We start from the raw sequence: 18707 nt of genomic DNA on the forward strand, positions 1-18707 counted from the left end.
CTGAAAATTTTGTTTTTGGCAGCGTTGCCAATTTTTTGGCTGCGGCAAATGTCAAAATCGGTCTAAACCCTCGTTAAAAAGACGTCTTTCGGCGGTCTAACGGCGGGCGGTAAGACCGCCAAAAGACGTCTTTTCAGTGACATTTGCGATCTGGGATAACATACTGAAGATTGAGACACACGCAATACGAGTTCGATTCTAAATATAGACGGTAAAATGATTGAGGGATGCATAGAAGAAAAAAAAACCAAGAGGGAGGGAAGGGTGAGAGGGGAAGGGGGGATGAAGCTGAAAATTTTGTTTTTGGCAGCGTTGCCAATTTTTTGGCTGCGGCAAATGTCAAAATCGGTCTAAACCCTCGTTAAAAAGACGTCTTTCGGCGGTCTAACGGCGGGCGGTAAGACCGCCAAAAGACGTCTTTTCAGTGACATTTGCGATCTGGGATGTAGCATTCAATAACCTACTGTGATATATGAACTTTGCCTAGTAAAATTTTGTAATAAATCAATTTGTCGGCATATAATATTAACAAAAATGCATATTTCAATCATATAATTTGTGTATGTTGAAGATTGTGAATGTTTATTGTACTTGTATGATATTTATTAGATATTATGCATGGAATTTAGAGTTCAACAACTGTTACATTTGGGCATGTTTGTTGAATCCTGAGCACATACGGGTTTCTTGCCTTGAACGCCTGATCCTTTGTATTGTTTTATATACAATATATATGCTATTGTATATATACTATTCTATATACGTATTATATACAATATATATATACAAATTATATGTTTGAAATATGCATTTTTGTTAATATTAAATGCTGACAAATTGATTTATTACAGAATTTTACTAGGCAAAGTTCATATATCACAGTAAGTTATTGAATGCTACATGTCAAAAAGTTGGGTTTCCATACACAAAAACACCATTAAAAAATACTACATGAACTTTTAAAATTCTGTTTTTTCACGATTGTATAGAATACTAATGCCCGCTTTTGTGTTCCAAATTTGAAATTTTAATTTCCAATACAAAAAAAGTTATTTAAGTTTAAAGACGAAAAATTTTGGTTCCCCATACAAAATGTATGGGATACCCGGGTATGCCGGTCGTAGAGATGAGGGGTATAAAATGAAATTTGCGAAAAAATAATGTTTCCAGTTATCCAAATGCCACATATTGGATATTTTCTGAAAGAGAACTAAATTTCCTAAAGATACATTAAAAAAAATCAGGTAGCTATCATATTTCAATAAAAAGTTATTTAAGTTTGAAAACGAAAATCATACCCGGGTATCCGGTCGTAGAGTTGACGGTTAAAACAAATTTATTCAACAGTTTGAGGATTCATAAATTAGTGAGATATAGATATTAACATTTGTTAACTCTTATTGCCTCCAAATAAAGAAAATAGAACGTTTGAACGGGTGAGAAGTATGAAACGGACACCGGCTTCGAAAAGGCCTTTTCGGCCATTGCGATGACAGCTGTTGATTTGTTTACATTGCGTAGCACCATCAACAATACCCGTTTTGGCGTGCGTGTTTTTTCCGAAAGCGGTGAAAAATTCCGGAACTTCGGAATACTTCTGCAAGTACACAATTTTATCATGTCCGATGAAGTGGATCCGGTGGAGCAAATGCTGAAGCGTACCGGTTGTCTAAATCTTCACCACAAAGTGCAGGTAAGTACCGGGTTCTGGTTGTAACCGTTGCACATAGTTAATAGACATGATGTGTATTCTTCAGGAGTGCATTGCCGAAACTGGCGACTGGCGGCTCTGTCAGGACGTAGTTAAAGATTTCAAACTGTGCATGCAAGATTACACTACAAAGCAACGGGAAAAGTATAGCGAGAAATGAACGCGTTCCGCGCATTGTTCGCCCCGATCAGCGGTGGTAGTTCCGCCATGAAAATGGTGCTGGTGGTACGGTCGGATTTGGGTTTGAAGAAGGGCAAAATTGCATCCCAGTGTGCCCACGCAGCTGTTCTTTGCTGTATGCGGGCCTCGGCCGGTGGGCCTGGTAAGAACAAACTAGAAGCATGGTTAATGCAGGGCCAGCCCAAGATTGTGCTAAGGGTAGACAGTTTGCAGGAGATGCATTTATTGACGGAACGTGCCGAAGCGATCGGTGTTATTGCGGAGATAGTGCGAGATGCCGGCAGAACACAGGTGGCGAGTGGAACAGAAACTGTACTGGGATTGGGTCCGGATCGCAGTGCGGCGATAGATTCATTAGTGGGCAGTTTGAAATTGCTGTAGATATCTGTAAATGATGTGTTCAACAAGTAGTTAATGTTATTAAGTTAATCAATTCTACAGCGTTAGAAGTTTATTTTAGTATTAGAAAATAATTAGTAGAAAGAGTATTGCATCCGAATTTGTTATCTAATCTTCTTAATATGTTACTTTACAGGAAGCTAATTGGATCGTTAAATAAGTATTAAGTTTTTCGTTTTCTGGGTGCTTGAATATGTTACTTAATCGTTAATTGAAGCATTCACACAACTTTAATGAGCAATATAGCCAAGATAAATGCTCATAAATCTTAAACGAGGTTATAATTGTGTTTAAATTGTTCACAAATATAGCTGCTCAATTGATAAAATTCAACTCATTAGATTCTCGCAAGCTTTAAGAATGTGATCATTTAATAGCAATTGAATAATTTCGCTAGTATGACATCGATGCTCATAAAACTATACAATGGAGGATGAATTATACAAAAGGTAAACGGAGTATTTTAAAATGGTTATGATCATCAGTTAAGACTTATTTAAAGATTTAGTTGTTTCCTTCATATCTAACAGTTGTAGTCTATTCTATCTGTTGATCGAATTACTCATAATTACTATTCTCGCTTTGAAATTACTATTACTATCTCTAATTTGTGATTGTCGGTTGTTGCATTGCTTAATCACACATTCCACACATATCGTGTAACGGTGCAATGACTTTCGCTTTTACAATTCATGCTGCGCATTCTACGACCTAGGTCTAGAAGAGGCTGGGCGTGAGTGCGTGACGGAAGCTGTCGCAAAAAGAATGCTATAAAAGAGGGCCAAAGAATCAGTGAGAGTGAAAGAAAACAAGCATTAAATTAACGTTAATCCGCATCCGATGAGGGACAATTGTAAGTCGCGTATGTTTGTGCCAACTACCACTACCACCATCGTCCATGAGCGATGAAGTGCATCGTAAGGGCAAAGGCATGTGCGTACTACCCTCATGCGTGTTGTACGACGCAGTTCACGCTCCCCTCACCCGGTGTGAGATGCTGTGGCTAATGCTTGTCGAGATTCCCAGCAGTGCGAGGGGATTGTGAAGCGTGTGTATGCCGCGGAGTTGTTCGTGCTGGTGTGGGTTGGTCACGCCGCGAGTTGAATGAAGGAAACAATAGCTCACTCCCACCACTGCGACTGATATCTTTTGCGTTTTTGTATAGCACTCAAACAACGATATTTAGGCGACATTAAGTCAAGGGAATTTTTCATATGATCTGGATGCGTTCTAGCGCTGGCAGTAAGCCACAGTGAACGAAATGGAATTTCATAGTGGACAATGAAGATAGAATAATTTAATTTAAAATTGTAAACTAAACAAGTCAGGTATTTTTTTTGTGCAAACAGCCAAGCAAAGAAAATTAGAATCGTCGAAATCTTCTTAGATTGCGTCGTGCTTAATGAATTTTTGATAAATCCTTTACGGATGCCTTAAGAAGTGTCTTAGATTCATCTTCAGGTCTTCTATCGAATGCTGTTTTTGGATTATTTTGTCTGATTTTACAGATATGTCAATTTCAGGAGTCAAAACTTTAAAATGCGTAACAGCATTGGAGATTTATGAATTGCTCTAAAATTACTCTTTAATGTTTCTTTAATGCAATAATGAGGATTTGCAAATCTAAGTGAGTCCTTGCATCTTTAAAGATTCGTCAAACTTTAGGGATTCAAAAATCTTTATGATAGAGATTCAGAGTCATATGTTCGGATTTATGATTCCTAATCAGAGACACCAGAGATTCAATCCTGAATCAATCATCGATCAATCTTTGATGATCATAAATCTTCAGGATAGAGACTGAATGGTGAATCAGAATGAATGAATCAGAATTATCCACCACTATTCACAGTAAATTCGATAGAAAATTGATAAACGTTGTAAGATATATCTTATTTTTTATTTATATATAAGATTTGATCACCTCATCATTTCGATTTGTGTTTGGAATTCAAAGCCTCTTTATGCCATATCGAAATAAAATCGATTTGTGTTGTAAAAATTCAATATTTCAAACAGGTAGTAATTAGGTAGGTTGTTCTTCAATAGCTGTTTTAATTATCTTACAGAACATATTATAGAGAAAAGCAACAAATACTCCATGCCATCCAATGGTTTTAAAAAGAGTCTCAATTAAACAAGAACAGTAAAACTACGCACCCGATCGTCCCATAGTGCAAATGATGTGTGCGAACGCGACACCAACCCACATCGCCTGGGCGGATGGCTTCCACGTCGAAAACAGTTGATCTTTGTCTGCTAGCGTGGTCGTGACATCTCGCAGCGGGTGGACGATAGTTGGTTTGTTCCGCTCCGGTTACGTCGGTGTTCAGTTGCGCTGATCGCGCACACAGTGAAACGGTTCTGCTGTTGCGGCAGAACACTCGATCGAGAACGACGCAGTGCGATCGTTAAAAGGAACGGTTAAGTCTTCCCCAAAGAAGGTGTCGTGTGTATATCTCGGTGCGTTCTAAGCTCCGGTAATGGTGGTTATCTCTGAATGACATATGGTTCTTGTGATAAGATTAAACGCTAACGTTTCCTCACTAAACACGGTGTGGTGGTTGAGATCGTAGGCCAAACTTTAGCCGTGAAGTGGTTGTTTTTGGCGGACTGGAGGGAAAACTGAAAGACCAGAGTCATCGGATGAGATAAAGTGAATTGAAAAAGGTAATAGAATGGTTTGGGGTTTAGTTTCGTTGAACCATTCGATTGGGACGCAATGTGTTTGTGTGTTGAGGGTGTTTTGATTTGATTACGCGTTCTGTACGGTTAGCAGAAATTGGATATTGGATTCGTCAGTAGTGGTTTATCCGTTTAGTAAACAATATCTCTGTTGAATTTCAGTAAGGACCTACAAAGAACAACAAAATCCAACAGAGCACACACAACTTGGTCGCCCAAATTCTGAGTAAATTCTTGCCAAAGGCGTTGCTAATTTAGCATTCTTACTGTAGGTGGCACTAAGTGATCGACTGAGAGAACTGTGGGTACGTATTAGGCCAAGGTGACCGACTGAGTTGATGAGTGGTCGGAGAACTGAAACGCAAATAAATAATAGCAGCTCAACTACAGTTCTGCAGCCTTTCAACCACGATGTAATTGAAGCCGGCTCTGATCTCCGACAGCAGCCGCGTACATGCTGAGGGTGATGCATTGCCAACGGTGGAAGGTTTATGGTCCAATGGGTGCACCATGCGACAGGCGCTCCCGAGTTGTGTGTCGACGGTTGCATTGTTTACAAGCCCATCAAGCTTATCTGTCAAGCTTGTCTCATTTTTCCGTTCATTTGCACAGCATTTGAGCAAATGTTTCTTGGTGCGATAATCGTTATCTGCCGGTTTGTGTGAAGAAAAATGGTTCCAAATGTAGGTCCAGTCTGATACTGTCGCACCAAAGTCCACCAACGCGCGCGGATGATCTCCGCGAACCCGAAAGATGATCATCTAGCGTTGCGGTCGATGTGGCATTGGCGGCATCGTACCCCTAACCTTTCGCGACATACAACAGTCGGCCAATCAGGCACGTCCGGTGGACTTTGCGCCCGTTCGGCTGATCGACGAACATCTTCCAGCCGCAGCGACGACACCAGCGAGACGCTAACGATGGTGCGCAATACTTTCAATATACTCCACTCCAGGCCATGATCAGCTGTTATGATCGTGCTTTGGAACACTGGGACAGCAAGCAGCGGTACGGAATTTCCGTATCCCCTCTTTTTTGTGTGGCACCTACGCCATTCCAAGCGGGCACGTGTGACATTCCCACCGAGGTCTTCAACGCCCTGAACTTGACGTACGGTCCGCTTCTCGGTGCGATAATCAATTGCAAAGTCATTTAACCTTCCAACCAACCTGGTGCGCTGGTGGTGACTGGTGCTTAATTAAATTCCCGACACAGCCGACAAACGTGCGAGGTCTGCGCGTCGGGAAGCAAATGCATGTTTCGATCCGTACTATTTGCCGCTTGTATTTACATACGCGCTAATAGGGCGCGCGAATGCCAGAAATGGTTAATCGGACGAATGAATGGGTGGTACTGTTGGTGGTAGTATTCGATCATTACCACGATTACGCTCCGGGATAATGTTTATTTTCCCTGCCGGGCATACTACCGGGCACAACCACTTTGGCCACTTGAAGTGTGTATGCATTTTGATTAGGCACAATTGATTAGAGCTAAGAAGACGGGTGCTGTAGAATTTGCGAGGAAATACGAAGGGGCATGATTACGCGAAGTTAGCGCAATAATGATACATACTTTGAATGGTCATGGTGTGAATTGAGTCACGTTTGAATGTTGTTTGGGAAAAACGAAAGCTGTAACCCATACTTACTGAGAAACATCTGTTCTTGCTTTCCTAGTTCCTAAAACTTGGTTTTTGAATTATTTTGTATTAATTATATTTGAACCTTTTTTTTATTTTTAGATATTATACTAAGGAAACAGAATTGTCACCCAATTGAGACACATCCATCCGGCCACTACACAGCTAGGTGTTATTTCACTCGCCCCTCGGGGGTGGAATTTTGCCGGGAAGCGAGTTTACCAGGACGCGCAGCAATTGGAGCCGAGAGCAAATCATCCACACCGAATAATCACACCATCGAACGAACCGGTGCCGGTGCTGCAAAACCAACGCCAAAATGCTGGTCGCGTTGAATTTGAAACAGAAATTTCTGACACTATGCGGCATCACAGCTGCCGCCGTAGCCGCGTCATTAGTGATCGGACAAAGATTGATACCGCAGTCGATACTGACCGGTGTCGTTTTTTACCTAATTTCCGGCGATAGACCCTCGGCCGTGTACGCCAGCATCGTGTCGCTGCCGCGAGACCTACGGTAAGGGTGGAACGTGGTGCAACTTTTGTTCTAGCATTAAGAAGATGATGCATCCATCCGAACCGGCAGCATCTAGAAGGTCCACTGTTGCGCTAGACTGCTGGTACTGGTGCACACTTTGCCATACATTCGGGTGATGATGATTTATGTCACCGTTGAAGCGCTCGTGTGGTGATTGTTTCTAAGTAGCGATAACACGTTCTAATGTGCCGCGGCTGTACCAGGGGGACATTTGGGACGCAAGTTTGATTCAATTCACGCGCGCTACCGTTCAACGGTAAAATTGCACAGCGCAGCACTAGTGCAGCCGGTTTCCATTCCTAATGATGTGCCCGGCCGGTGGTATGAGGGAAGAATGTTCATACGTAATGCTTCGCGTGTGTGTGTGTGTGTGTGTTTGCATGAGTGGGAGGGAGATCAATTTCTCCGGGGCTATCACTAACCTAGTATCCGTGGCAGTGGTAACACTCGTTTAAATCATGCCAAATTACAGTCGGTCGCGTGGTTATCTCATGCAACCAGCCGGCGGTTGAATTGTAAGCAGGGCTTATCTTTGGCAACGCACGGGAAACGAATGTCGGTTGTGAGATGATACCCTTCAATCAGGGTTTTAATTCAACAGCTATCTTGGTATGTAAATTTTACGCAGATCAAACGCAACTGGTGATCATTTTGGGAAGTAAGGGATATTAATGTAATTAGATGCTGTGGTTCTACATTATGCAACAATCGAATGTATTTGTGTTACCTTGTAATGTTGGTTGATCTGTTCTTTTTTTAATTTGCTATCAAGCGGAGATACACGCGCTGAAGTGTTTGCGATCTTAAAAACAATTACCTGAAATATTGAAAAAGAAGACAAATTGTAAAAACACCAATGCTGTAAAATTGTGATAAATCCATTAAATTTACTACACAAATCATTGAACAACATACAAGAAAATGAATTAATAGTAGAAATGTAGGGTCGTAAGAGTAATATGTTTGTTTGTCAGTAATGTAAGCATCATTGCTAGCAGACCATCACACAATTATCTCACAATTTACATCGCGTGTCGTAAATTGGCTTGATGATCGTTGCGATTATTTGTGAAAACATTCATGTGACGTTTAAGTGAGTGCGATAACACTGTAATAATTAGCGTGTTTGTTTTTGAAGTACTTACAAAGTAGAAGTATTTAGAACATTTGTTTTGTGTGTTTTTTTTTAATAGTTTCATATCTATTTGTTCCACAGGACAGCAGTTATCTTTCTGAAGCTTAATGTAAGCCTTTACCGATACGAACGCGCTGGTGCGACGGTGGTACAAATCTTCGAGAGTGTCGTTGCGCGCCACCCGAACAAGGTAGCGTTCCTGATGGACGATGGTCAGCTTACGTTCGCACAGGTGAAGCAGCTAGCCGACCGTATTGCGGCCCACTTTTACGCCAAGGGTTTCCGGAAGGGCGACACGATTGCGCTGCTGATGGAGACCCGGCTCGAGTATCCTTGCATTTGGCTCGGTCTGTCGAAGGTTGGCATCGTGACGGCGCTGATCAATTCGAACCTGCGGAAGGAAACGCTGCGTCACTCGATAACGGTGGCGAATTCGAAGGCAATCATCGTGAGCTCGGAGCTGGCCGGAGGTAAGTGATAATAGAAACTGTCAATCAATCATCTTGGCACAGGCATCCGTGTCTTGTGTATCTGGTACGGCTGATGTGGCCAGCCCGGCATGCGGACCCGGTTTGTCTTAGCAATTTGTCCGGTTCGGTTCGAGGTAGGATTGAATTCTTGTTTTACCGATTCATCTCGGTTCGCTGCACATGCCGCAACTTCCATCCCGGGGAAGGTTGAACATTTTCCTTCGGTACGTTTTCCCACACGGAGCAGATAAGAAGGAATGACGGAACCCTACAATCTGGTTTGAACGAAACATGCCTGTTCAGTCTCAGTCCTGATGAAAGGGTTTTGTTTTTTTTTCGGGGTTTCAATCTAATGGAATGAGAGAAATAGGATTCCAATACCTGAGCCTAAAAATTGCTACACGTACTCGAAAGCCCGTCAATATTACCGTACGAGCAGGACTAGCGATCGGAGCCATTTTGCGGTCATCAATCGTATCGCTCATTGTCAGCATTTCGGAGCAAACCGGACAGGCATGTTGCATTGGTAATCTAACGAATTTTTGTTTTGTTTTTTTCCATACCTCGAAACCGAAGCGAAAAGATAGCTTTCACCGGAAACCTTCGCAGGACAGAGGTTTCAGAGGGTCCAATGGGAAGTTTTTTTTTTACCTTTCGTTATGACGAATGCATGAGACATGATCAAAATTGAGCTTTTGAGCGATTTTTTAATTAAAAGTGAAGAGCAATTGGCTTCGTTGATGAAGTTAGTGGAAATGAGCAGCAATTGTAGGAAGTTGTATGCAAAAGCGATAATTGAATATCAGTACGAGGTTGGTTGAACTAATCAGCCGGAAGAAATGCAAATTTTGTACAAATCGCTTGAGGCTAAACATGCACGCATGTTAGATTTTTGATTGATTGGTGGTATTTTTGTGGTTAGTTAGACTTTGCCCTAAGTGGTTCTAGACATCACTGGAAATGGTAATCGACCACACAACTTTCAATCGAAATGTTTACAAAATTTTTAAAAATTGAGTTGATCTGCTTTTAGTTCAGTTGATTTGTGTTGTTTCTATGTGTTTGGTTATTATTAGATCTTGTTTTAATAATTAAGATGTTTTATTTTTTCGTGTGGTTCGACAACCATCTGCCGGATACGAAAAATGCCATTTTTTTCATCACTACAGTCCATAGTATAATTATTAGTTTATTAGATACATACAAGATCATAACATAACGAAGTAAAGTTTTTTTAAAACTAATTAAAATTTTTAAAATAACACTATTTACATATTTTATTCGAAATGCCATAAAACTATTTTTAGTTTTGTAGGAATAGGGAAATAATTGTTTTGAAAAGTTTTGTTTTTTTTTTCTTTAAAAAGTGACGGTTATCTTGTTTGTTATTTAAGGGTCTGCATAGGAAGTCTTAGGTTAATTCTGTCTTGATTGTTTGATAAATGGATTACACAATATATAATGTATTTGTTGCATAATATAAACATATTTTGTCTTGATTAAAAATTCGTAAACAAAATTTTCTAAATATTTTATTATTTTAAACTATGTATGTTATTATTTTCAGTGCTTCATTCATACATCACATAGCTTGTTTTTTATCCGTTTATCGTTCCATTTGTATGTTTACAATCGTTTATCGTTCCATTTTTATGTAATAAGTATTCAGTTAAATTATAGTAACTCGTTTGTGATTGACTATTGACTCGTATGGAACGTGAACCTTAAAAACAGATCAGAAATTCAGGAAACCATATTAAAGTGTTGAAAACCCAGTTGAACAATCTCCAAACAATTTCTAATATTGATATAAATTGACAGCTATTCGATACAGCAACAGAAAGAAGCATTTTTCATATGCCCTCGATAGGGATAGGTAGTAATTAAGAAATCATAATCCTTTGCCATGCAAATTGTCTGGTGTATTTTTTTTTTTGGTCCAACCAAGTGCCCCTCACACTACCGTACGACTTCGGCGACGAAACGGAGTAAAAATCGTTAATATTCCCACTGTCTTTTGCAGCGATCGCCGAAATAAACGAGCAGGAAGGCATAAAAGGCTTACCGGTACATCTATTCCGCACCGACGGTGCCGACACCAGCAGTAGTGACCCATTGCCAGGTAAATGAGTTTTTATTCAATTGCACCCGATCGGATCCTTTGCATGGCACTTTCTCCCACCTTTGCGAAGGCGAAGGTGGGGTGAGAACCTCTGACCCCCTTAGATTGCAACGGTCCACTGTTCCATACCACCCTTGCGGTCGATTCTGAACCGGATGCTTACGGCCCTTTTTAAAGCAATTGTCCAATCGTGCCGATTCGTTTTCTTGCGCTTCTTTATCTCCCGTATCGTTCATTCATCGGCACAGTACCGTGACCGTAATTCCCTCAAGCACACACCCACCCATAGAAATGTGTCCCGGGGAGGGGTAGGAAAATAGTGAAGATGGTGGCAGCAGCATTTAAGAATATTCCACCGAGTCATTCTCCCATCTCATGCGGCCAAACCAATCTCGATGTGTAGTGAGCGAACCGGCGTGGAAAGCGAATCACCCGCTTCTGGGCAAGACACACAGCGAGAACGATCCTGTCCGAAACCTCTGCTGTTTTCCCATAAATTGCACACATCTCGATTCCGATGATGTATATTCGTACGGTACCATTCGTAGCCAGTCGCTGTTTCTTCAGGCGGGCGCAACCTTGTGTTCCATGGGAAACTCCACTAGCCGGCGCACCATCCTTCCCATTGTATCCTTCGCACAGTCTCCCACACACACACGTGCCCCGTTACCCGCCGATCTCTCACCTCTCCTGGCATGATTGGCCTGGCTGGTTAGCTGTGGCGTCGTTTGCACGAAGTTTTATCACCCGGCGCCCGGTTTGCCAACGCATGCTTACTCCCAACCCAAATCCCTACGAACGAACGACCGGTGTGTGAAAGGTGTGAATCGCTCCGGGTAGTTGAGTATGCGTGTGTGTGCGCACCGAGTTGGTTAACGGTGGTCTCACATGTGACCGAGAAAGGCGAACAGGCGGGCGAGAGCTTTTAATGCGATACGATATAATTGATAATCATAAATCATCTTCTCACGTGCGCAAAATTTTTCTGTTTTAGATGCCGAAGATTTAAGGCTCAGCGTGGATAGTGGCAGCAGTAGCTCAAACGTAGATTTAAGCGGTATCCCGAATGATATATCACCGAAAGATAAATTGGTTTACATCTATACGTCCGGCACGACCGGTATGCCGAAGGCGGCCGTCATCACCAACCTGAGGTGAGTGCTTACTGTCCACGGGTGCTTTCGTATTCTGGCGAGTCATTTGTTTTGGCTCTTATTTAGCACATCATTTGTTCACTCTTTTGTCAGGATTCTTTAGTGTTTGGAATTGTAGCAACGCATATGTAAAGCATTACCTTTTTTTGTGTCCTTTTTTGAAGCAGTAATTTATTGTTTTTACTTACTTTCATTATGACGGCTCTTCGTTGTATTATCGAATGAATCTTTTATAACATTTACTGCTTATTTTTCATTAAATTTAACTTCAACTTTTAAATATTTTTGTTGTGATGTTATCACTTTTTTCCCTACCATGTATTGTATCTGTTGAGTTGTTAATGATTATTACGTGAAGAATATTGATGACCTTTCAGGATAACTTTTCAGGGTCTTTATTTGCCCGTTTCACAATGTTTCAAAAAATAACTAGAAGAGCTTCTATTGTTCTCACCTCTGCACGTACATTTTTATCATCACTCCCAGTCCGTATAGCAGCAATTTTTCTTATCACCTTCATTGTTACGCACCATCATCGTCAAAGTGTTGGTGAACAAAGAGCAAAAAAGTATTATAACAAACAAAACAACTGCTGGGTAACTGGTGCTTCCCTTTCCAAGGTACACGTTCATGGCCCTCGGATGCTATTACATGCTGAGCTTCCGCGATGACGACATCATTTATAATTCATTGCCACTATACCATTCGGCCGGCGGTATGATCGGTGTCGGTAGCGTGCTGCTGTGCGGTGTGACAGCGGCTTTACGCAAGAAGTTCTCCGCCTCAAACTTCTGGACGGACTGTATCCGGTACAAGTGCACGGTAAGCAATCGCGCGAATGATCTTGTGTGGTGACGACATTTTTTGTCACAAGCTCTTCTCTTTTGACAAGAGAGAGCATCGTAAAAGTTTTCTATTTTAACTTTCCCTTTCAACTGGCCGCATTGGTGTTGCATGGTTGTGGGTGTGTGCTTGATTTTGGGGGTGTGCTTTTTTAGGTGGCTCAATATATCGGTGAAATATGTCGCTTCGTACTGATGACACCACAGAAACCAACAGACACACAGCACAGCGTGCGGCTCATGTTTGGCAACGGTTTGCGGCCCCAGATCTGGCCCCAGTTTGTGTCGCGCTTTAACATTAAGCAAATCGGAGAATTTTACGGTTCTACGGAAGGTAACTCAAACTTGTGTAAGTATTTTCCCCTGGAAGAGATATAATGAATTTAAAAAATCTAACTGAGTAATGCATATTGATAATTTTTGCAGTAAACATCGATAACACGATGGGAGCCGTTGGTTTCGTTCCCAACTTTGCCAAAGCTATATACCCCGTAACGTTGATAAGGTATTGTGTTAATGTTCATCTGCAATTGCTATTGAATTTGTTTTGTATAGGCAATTACATTTCCTTATTTTAGGTGTGATGAAGAGACGGGTGAAATTATCCGTGGCCCGAATGGTTTCTGCATAAAGTGTAAACCGGGCGAGCCGGGCGTGTTTGTTGGTAAGATCAACCCCAAGAAAGCATTGAACTCGTTTGTTGGGTACGCAGATAAGGCGGCGTCGGAGAAGAAGGTATTGCACGACGTGTTCCGTAAGGGAGACATCTTCTTCAACTCGGGTGATATTTTGGTACAAGATCTGCTCGGAAATTATTATTTCAAGGACCGAACGGGTGACACATTCAGGTATGGGAATGGCGCATCACATTGAAGCGAGTGTTACACATTCAACGTCCATTGTTTTCTGTGCTGCTCATTTTAGATGGCGCGGTGAAAACGTTGCTACATCGGAGGTAGAAGGAGTTATCACAACGATCGTGGGCTTAAAAGATTGTGCCGTTTACGGTGTGGATGTGAGTGAATGATTAGTCGTGTAAAAGGATTGCAGTAGACCTATAACGTTAACACCTTCCCATACAGATCCCCGAAACTGAAGGTAAAGCCGGTATGGCCGCGATCGTTGACCCGGAGGGTAAGGTGGATATGGAGCAGTTGGCTGCTGGAATTCGGGCCAGTCTACCTGCATACGCTAGGCCGCTCTTTATACGTGTGCTCTCCGAAGTGCCGATGACGACAACGTTCAAGCTAAAGAAGCGAGACCTTCAGGTGGACGGGTACGATCTGAACAAGATTAAAGATCCTATTTACTTCCTGCAAAGCAATGGCACGTATCGATTGTTTACGGCGGATGATCACGCAACTATAAGCAGTGGTAAAGCGAGACTATGAGCAAAAAAGCGGTACGGCGCAAGCTAGCGGCAAAGGGGCATGTGAAGCGCTAGCAATTCCATAAAATGTTGTGTTTACGTAGAAGTCTTGTTGTCTAGGTATGTTAGTATTTGTTGTTTTATTTTTCATGTACGATCATCCAAAACCAAAAACTAAGGAAAAAATGACTGAAATTACTAACCGAAAATACTGATGCCTAAGCTACACAATCTCGATGGAGGCAGGAGATCTGACCATGTTTCCATGGTACGAACATTGCATTTGTAATTTGCTCTCGATTTAGCAACTACTAAGAAATCTTAATCAATAGGCAATAAAGTAGGTTTCTATATCACTATGCGAAATGTGTAGAAAAGATGATTTTAATTGATTTAGAAATCAGCTTTGCTTCGGCGGAAGATGATCTGCTGATTGTCGATCCGAAAATGTACATTCCTTCAGGACTTACTGAGATCTGGAATTTGGTAACAAGGTATCTTCCGGAAATTGCCGCGAGTGTTTGTTTGTGCTAAAATAAAACTGCGGAGGAGATTTCTCACATATAGATAAAAGTTTTATCGAATGACAGTCGATTGCAACGAAAAAGCTAAACGGAAAGGTAATAATTACTTGTTCTAAAGTTCTGGCCAGCAGGGGGAAGATCTCCTGGTCGAGCTGTGTTACATTTTTCTAGAAGGTTCATTAATCACAAAATTCAAGCAGTACTTTTTTACTCAATTGTTAGTCCATTTTTGAATGCACACACGTGAATACGTTTCGTCAGATACTTTTGTAATTTGTCAAATGTTGAATCATTATTGAGAAAAAAAAAACATCAAAACACGGTAATATAATAATGTTATATAGAGTGTTTTTATTGTCTGCTTAATGCGTATACGAATACGCATTGTGTGGTCTCCAAACATGAAGGCGTAACATTTTTGTGTTTGACTTTTATTGCATTGAGCATTCTAATCGTTGGTGCAACTGAAACAAAAAGCTGCATTTTAAACACACACGCGGTGGTGAATAAAGGTCAAATCGCGCAGTGTGTGAATTATTAATAAGAGACAAGAAACAAAACAAATCCCAGCAAACGAGACAAGGCACAAAAAAGCAGACAAACAAGCGAGGCAGAAATTATCAAATAGAGATGCATAATTTTCAATATTTTATCTACCAACAACCAACACACATAGACACACGTGTGTGGCTCATTTTCAGCAGCAACCATTTCACATGTTTGCATGTCCGTTGGGTGTAGCGTTTTTGTAGCGTCGCACCAGCATGACGAAATGCAAATTTAGCCATATAGCCATCACCTTGCCACGGCCTGCCACCTGCCAATGGTAAAACAAAACAAATCGAAACCCGCGGTCTCGTGGAGCCGCATGTCGGCCGTGGGTATTGGGGGGGTATAGAGCGAAAAATTAAATGTATAATATGAGTGCGCGAAGAAGAAAATAAACGCTAATGTTTGTATTAATTTATTTTCGACATATGAAATTCCCGGCCGGCAGGAAATTCCGGCAGAGGTTCCCGGGTTGGGGAGGAAATGTGTGAAAATAGGCTGCAAATTTTGCCCACTTTACTCTAGTTTGTTTTTTTACGTGGCAAATAGATAGCTAAAAGAAAGGGGAGAGAAAAAAAACCCTCCCCACACACACACACACTCACACGCGGGATGTGTTGGGGATTTAATTTCCATAAAATTCAATTTAGCACTTTTCGATTTGCTTTGGCAACCCGAAGCCGTGGAATGCATGTCGCGATGCATGTACCAAAAACGGTCCCATCCCTGTCCCCTGTGTACGCTAGCTGACTGGTGGATAATTGTGGAGTAACGGTTGGTGGGAGAGAATTCTGTTTGAACTGGGATAGGGATAGCACACACTCGATATGCTAAAGTGACCGGACACAAAAGGCCGCTTGTGCATGCTTTCCGCGCAAACAAGTGTGCACATGCGAGCACACAGGCACGCACGGGCGCGGACCCTAAATGTGAACCGCGATGTGAACGCTGCGAGGTGTCCTGGTAGTGTTTATGCAAATTTGGTGTTGCTATTGTCATAACAAATACTTATCGTCGCATAACCAATTAGCGATGCGAACTGCACCAACCGTGGAACGGTGGTTTGCCGTCGTCGCCTGGGTATGGAGGGGCACACGGCCGTGGAACGGCGGGCATCTAACGGGAATTAAATTGCTTTTCTGCACCATCACTCAATGGGGTACGGGGGAAGCATTTACGGCGGTGGCGGTGGACGCGGGAGCGCAAGAGAGGACTGTCAAAATGTATGATTCACGATACGGCGCTATTAAAAGCGCACGCAGCGGAAGTTGGTAAGGGGCCTGTGTGAGCCACGAGTACGGGTGCGGCGGTTATGATTGAACAAATCAGAATGTTATCGACAGATTAGGGGAAGCCTACCTACCTAAAAATGGATAGAAGCAATGTCACCCTTATTTGTATCGATGTATGTGTGTGTGTGGTTGTGCGTTTAGCTTAGGAAAACTATTTCCAAGATTGATGGAGGTACTTCGGTGTTGCTGTGTTTGGGAATGTTTAGCGATCATAGATCGCACACATAACGGTGCGGTTTCGGGGAAGGTTGGCCACGGTGTGTGTGCGGTCGTGTGCACTTCGATAAAAGTGTTGATCGTTGCGTTTAATGGCACAGACGGTGGCTTTGTATTATCGATGAATATTTACATTACTTACCATCATTGCGTACAGGTTGATGGTGGAGCCGCATGGTGGAATTGTTGAAAGCTACTGGGCGCCTCCACCAATAAGGCGCCAACGCACCAGTGGATGAGAATTACATGCTGACTATCAAATAACTATGATAGATTAGAACTTTTTTGTGCGATCCAAAACAGATATTAATCGAAGAATGTCAAAGATGGCATAAGAAATATATAAATATATTAAAATTAAGCTAAAATAACTTATTAAGAATGAAATTTTACAAGTTATTATGATTTATTTACACTTTTCAACGCATTATTGCATGAATTATTGCAAAAAAAAACACGGGTTTCAACTCACTACATAATTAAATGGACGCTTCGATAAATTACGTTTTGTGCCATAAAAAATAGAGTGGCTTAATCAAGTGGTTTGTTCATAAATTTTGAAACAATTAATTATGGGGTTTTTTAACATCTACTTAACGTTACTTAAATAATTTTATGTACTGATCGTGCAGCGATGTAAAACTGACCGATATGATAGGCTTAGATTAGTTGCTCGTTCATGTTTTTTTATAAGTAATCTTATGCCATTTTGCATATTCGCATATTTTAACAAATCCTTAAAAGTTATCCGTGTGATTCTTACATGATTTCCAAATTAAATGTTGTGTATATGATGCTGAAATTGTTTTTTTAATGACCAAAGCACCTCGATACCAGGCCAGGCCAGGCCGTTTTAACGAAATAAAAAAAAATGACTAAAGAACCATCCCTAACATAGATAATTAATTGTGTAAACGGAATGTGCGTAGGCCAAAACCGGCACAAAATCAACTAAAACTATTTTCTCAAAGCACCAAAACATTTCATACGATTTTGGGTTTAGAAATGACATGTAATTGTAATTATCCTCTGCTGAACATTTAATTGTCTTATTTTCCTAAAAAAGGCAAACATTTATTTTATGCACTATATCGCCATATTATATTATTCCGCTTAATATTGTGTTGATATCATAACATTAATATAATTGAAAAACATTTATTGAAAGCAAAGAAATAAACAAAGAAAGAATGAAATATACTCCCATGCTCCATTAATGAAATGAAATGAAATTAATGCTTTGCAAAAGAGATTCTGGTTCATGCATCCAGTTCAAAGATTCATTTAGATGCATAAATCTGAATTAGATTCACCCAACACTATGGAAAACACTATTTGGTATAAAAGTTACAAATGTGAAATAAACCACAAAGTAAAATAATAGCATGCAGATAAATTAATTATAAACTATTATTGTGAATTTGTTGGGTAGTAAGCATAAAACATTGAATATATAAATTTTCTTTTGAAAAATGTTGTGTTGATACACTAATGCCCCTCTATTGTCGACGGCGCAGGTTTGCACTACATTCGATTGATAGGTTTCCGTTTGCCGAGCGCATCATTCTACACTTCCGATGCATGAATTATAAATTGCCCCTCGTGCGCTGTCAGCGCATCGATGGATTTCACATTTTTTTTCAGTGTACGAATGACACTCGTTACATCATGGATGGCACAAACTGAGCCTCTACACATTGCACCTACCTAAACTACAACAAATTTCACAACCGGTACCGAAGGAAGGCTATCTTCTGCTCGTCAAAATTTGTGTAAAAATGAATTTATGACACATTTCATACAAACGAGGACGAGCGTCGACCGCGAGAGCGCTTTGCAACCTCCTAACCTCGCTCAAACGCCCATCCATGTGGCTAAAT

General features: G+C 41.2%; 3 protein-coding genes across 3 annotated transcripts; all 3 read left to right on the top strand.

Moving 5' to 3' along the window:
* The first annotated feature begins 1558 nt into the window (after positions 1 to 1558).
* LOC128297980 (cytochrome c oxidase assembly factor 4 homolog, mitochondrial) lies at positions 1559 to 1896 on the top strand. The gene is made up of 2 exons (XM_053033700.1): positions 1559 to 1693; positions 1758 to 1896. Exons 1-2 carry the CDS (start codon positions 1619 to 1621, stop codon positions 1869 to 1871), a joined length of 189 nt encoding a protein of 62 aa, XP_052889660.1. The 5' UTR covers positions 1559 to 1618; the 3' UTR covers positions 1872 to 1896.
* Positions 1868 to 2317, top strand: LOC128297978 (uncharacterized). The gene has a single exon (XM_053033699.1). It carries the CDS (start codon positions 1868 to 1870, stop codon positions 2270 to 2272), a length of 405 nt encoding a protein of 134 aa, XP_052889659.1. The 3' UTR covers positions 2273 to 2317.
* A 4415-nt stretch (positions 2318 to 6732) lies between these two features.
* Positions 6733 to 14744, top strand: LOC128299752 (long-chain fatty acid transport protein 4). The gene is made up of 10 exons (XM_053035804.1): positions 6733 to 7133; positions 8371 to 8759; positions 10783 to 10881; positions 11876 to 12035; positions 12656 to 12857; positions 13034 to 13226; positions 13304 to 13382; positions 13456 to 13725; positions 13802 to 13892; positions 13960 to 14744. The coding sequence occupies exons 1-10, from the start codon at positions 6937 to 6939 to the stop codon at positions 14266 to 14268; spliced, it is 1989 nt and encodes a 662-aa protein (XP_052891764.1). The 5' UTR covers positions 6733 to 6936; the 3' UTR covers positions 14269 to 14744.
* The last annotated feature ends 3963 nt before the right edge of the window (positions 14745 to 18707 follow it).

Source organism: Anopheles moucheti, chromosome 2 (assembly GCF_943734755.1).
Source record: "Anopheles moucheti chromosome 2, idAnoMoucSN_F20_07, whole genome shotgun sequence".
NCBI lineage: Eukaryota > Metazoa > Arthropoda > Insecta > Diptera > Culicidae > Anopheles > Anopheles moucheti.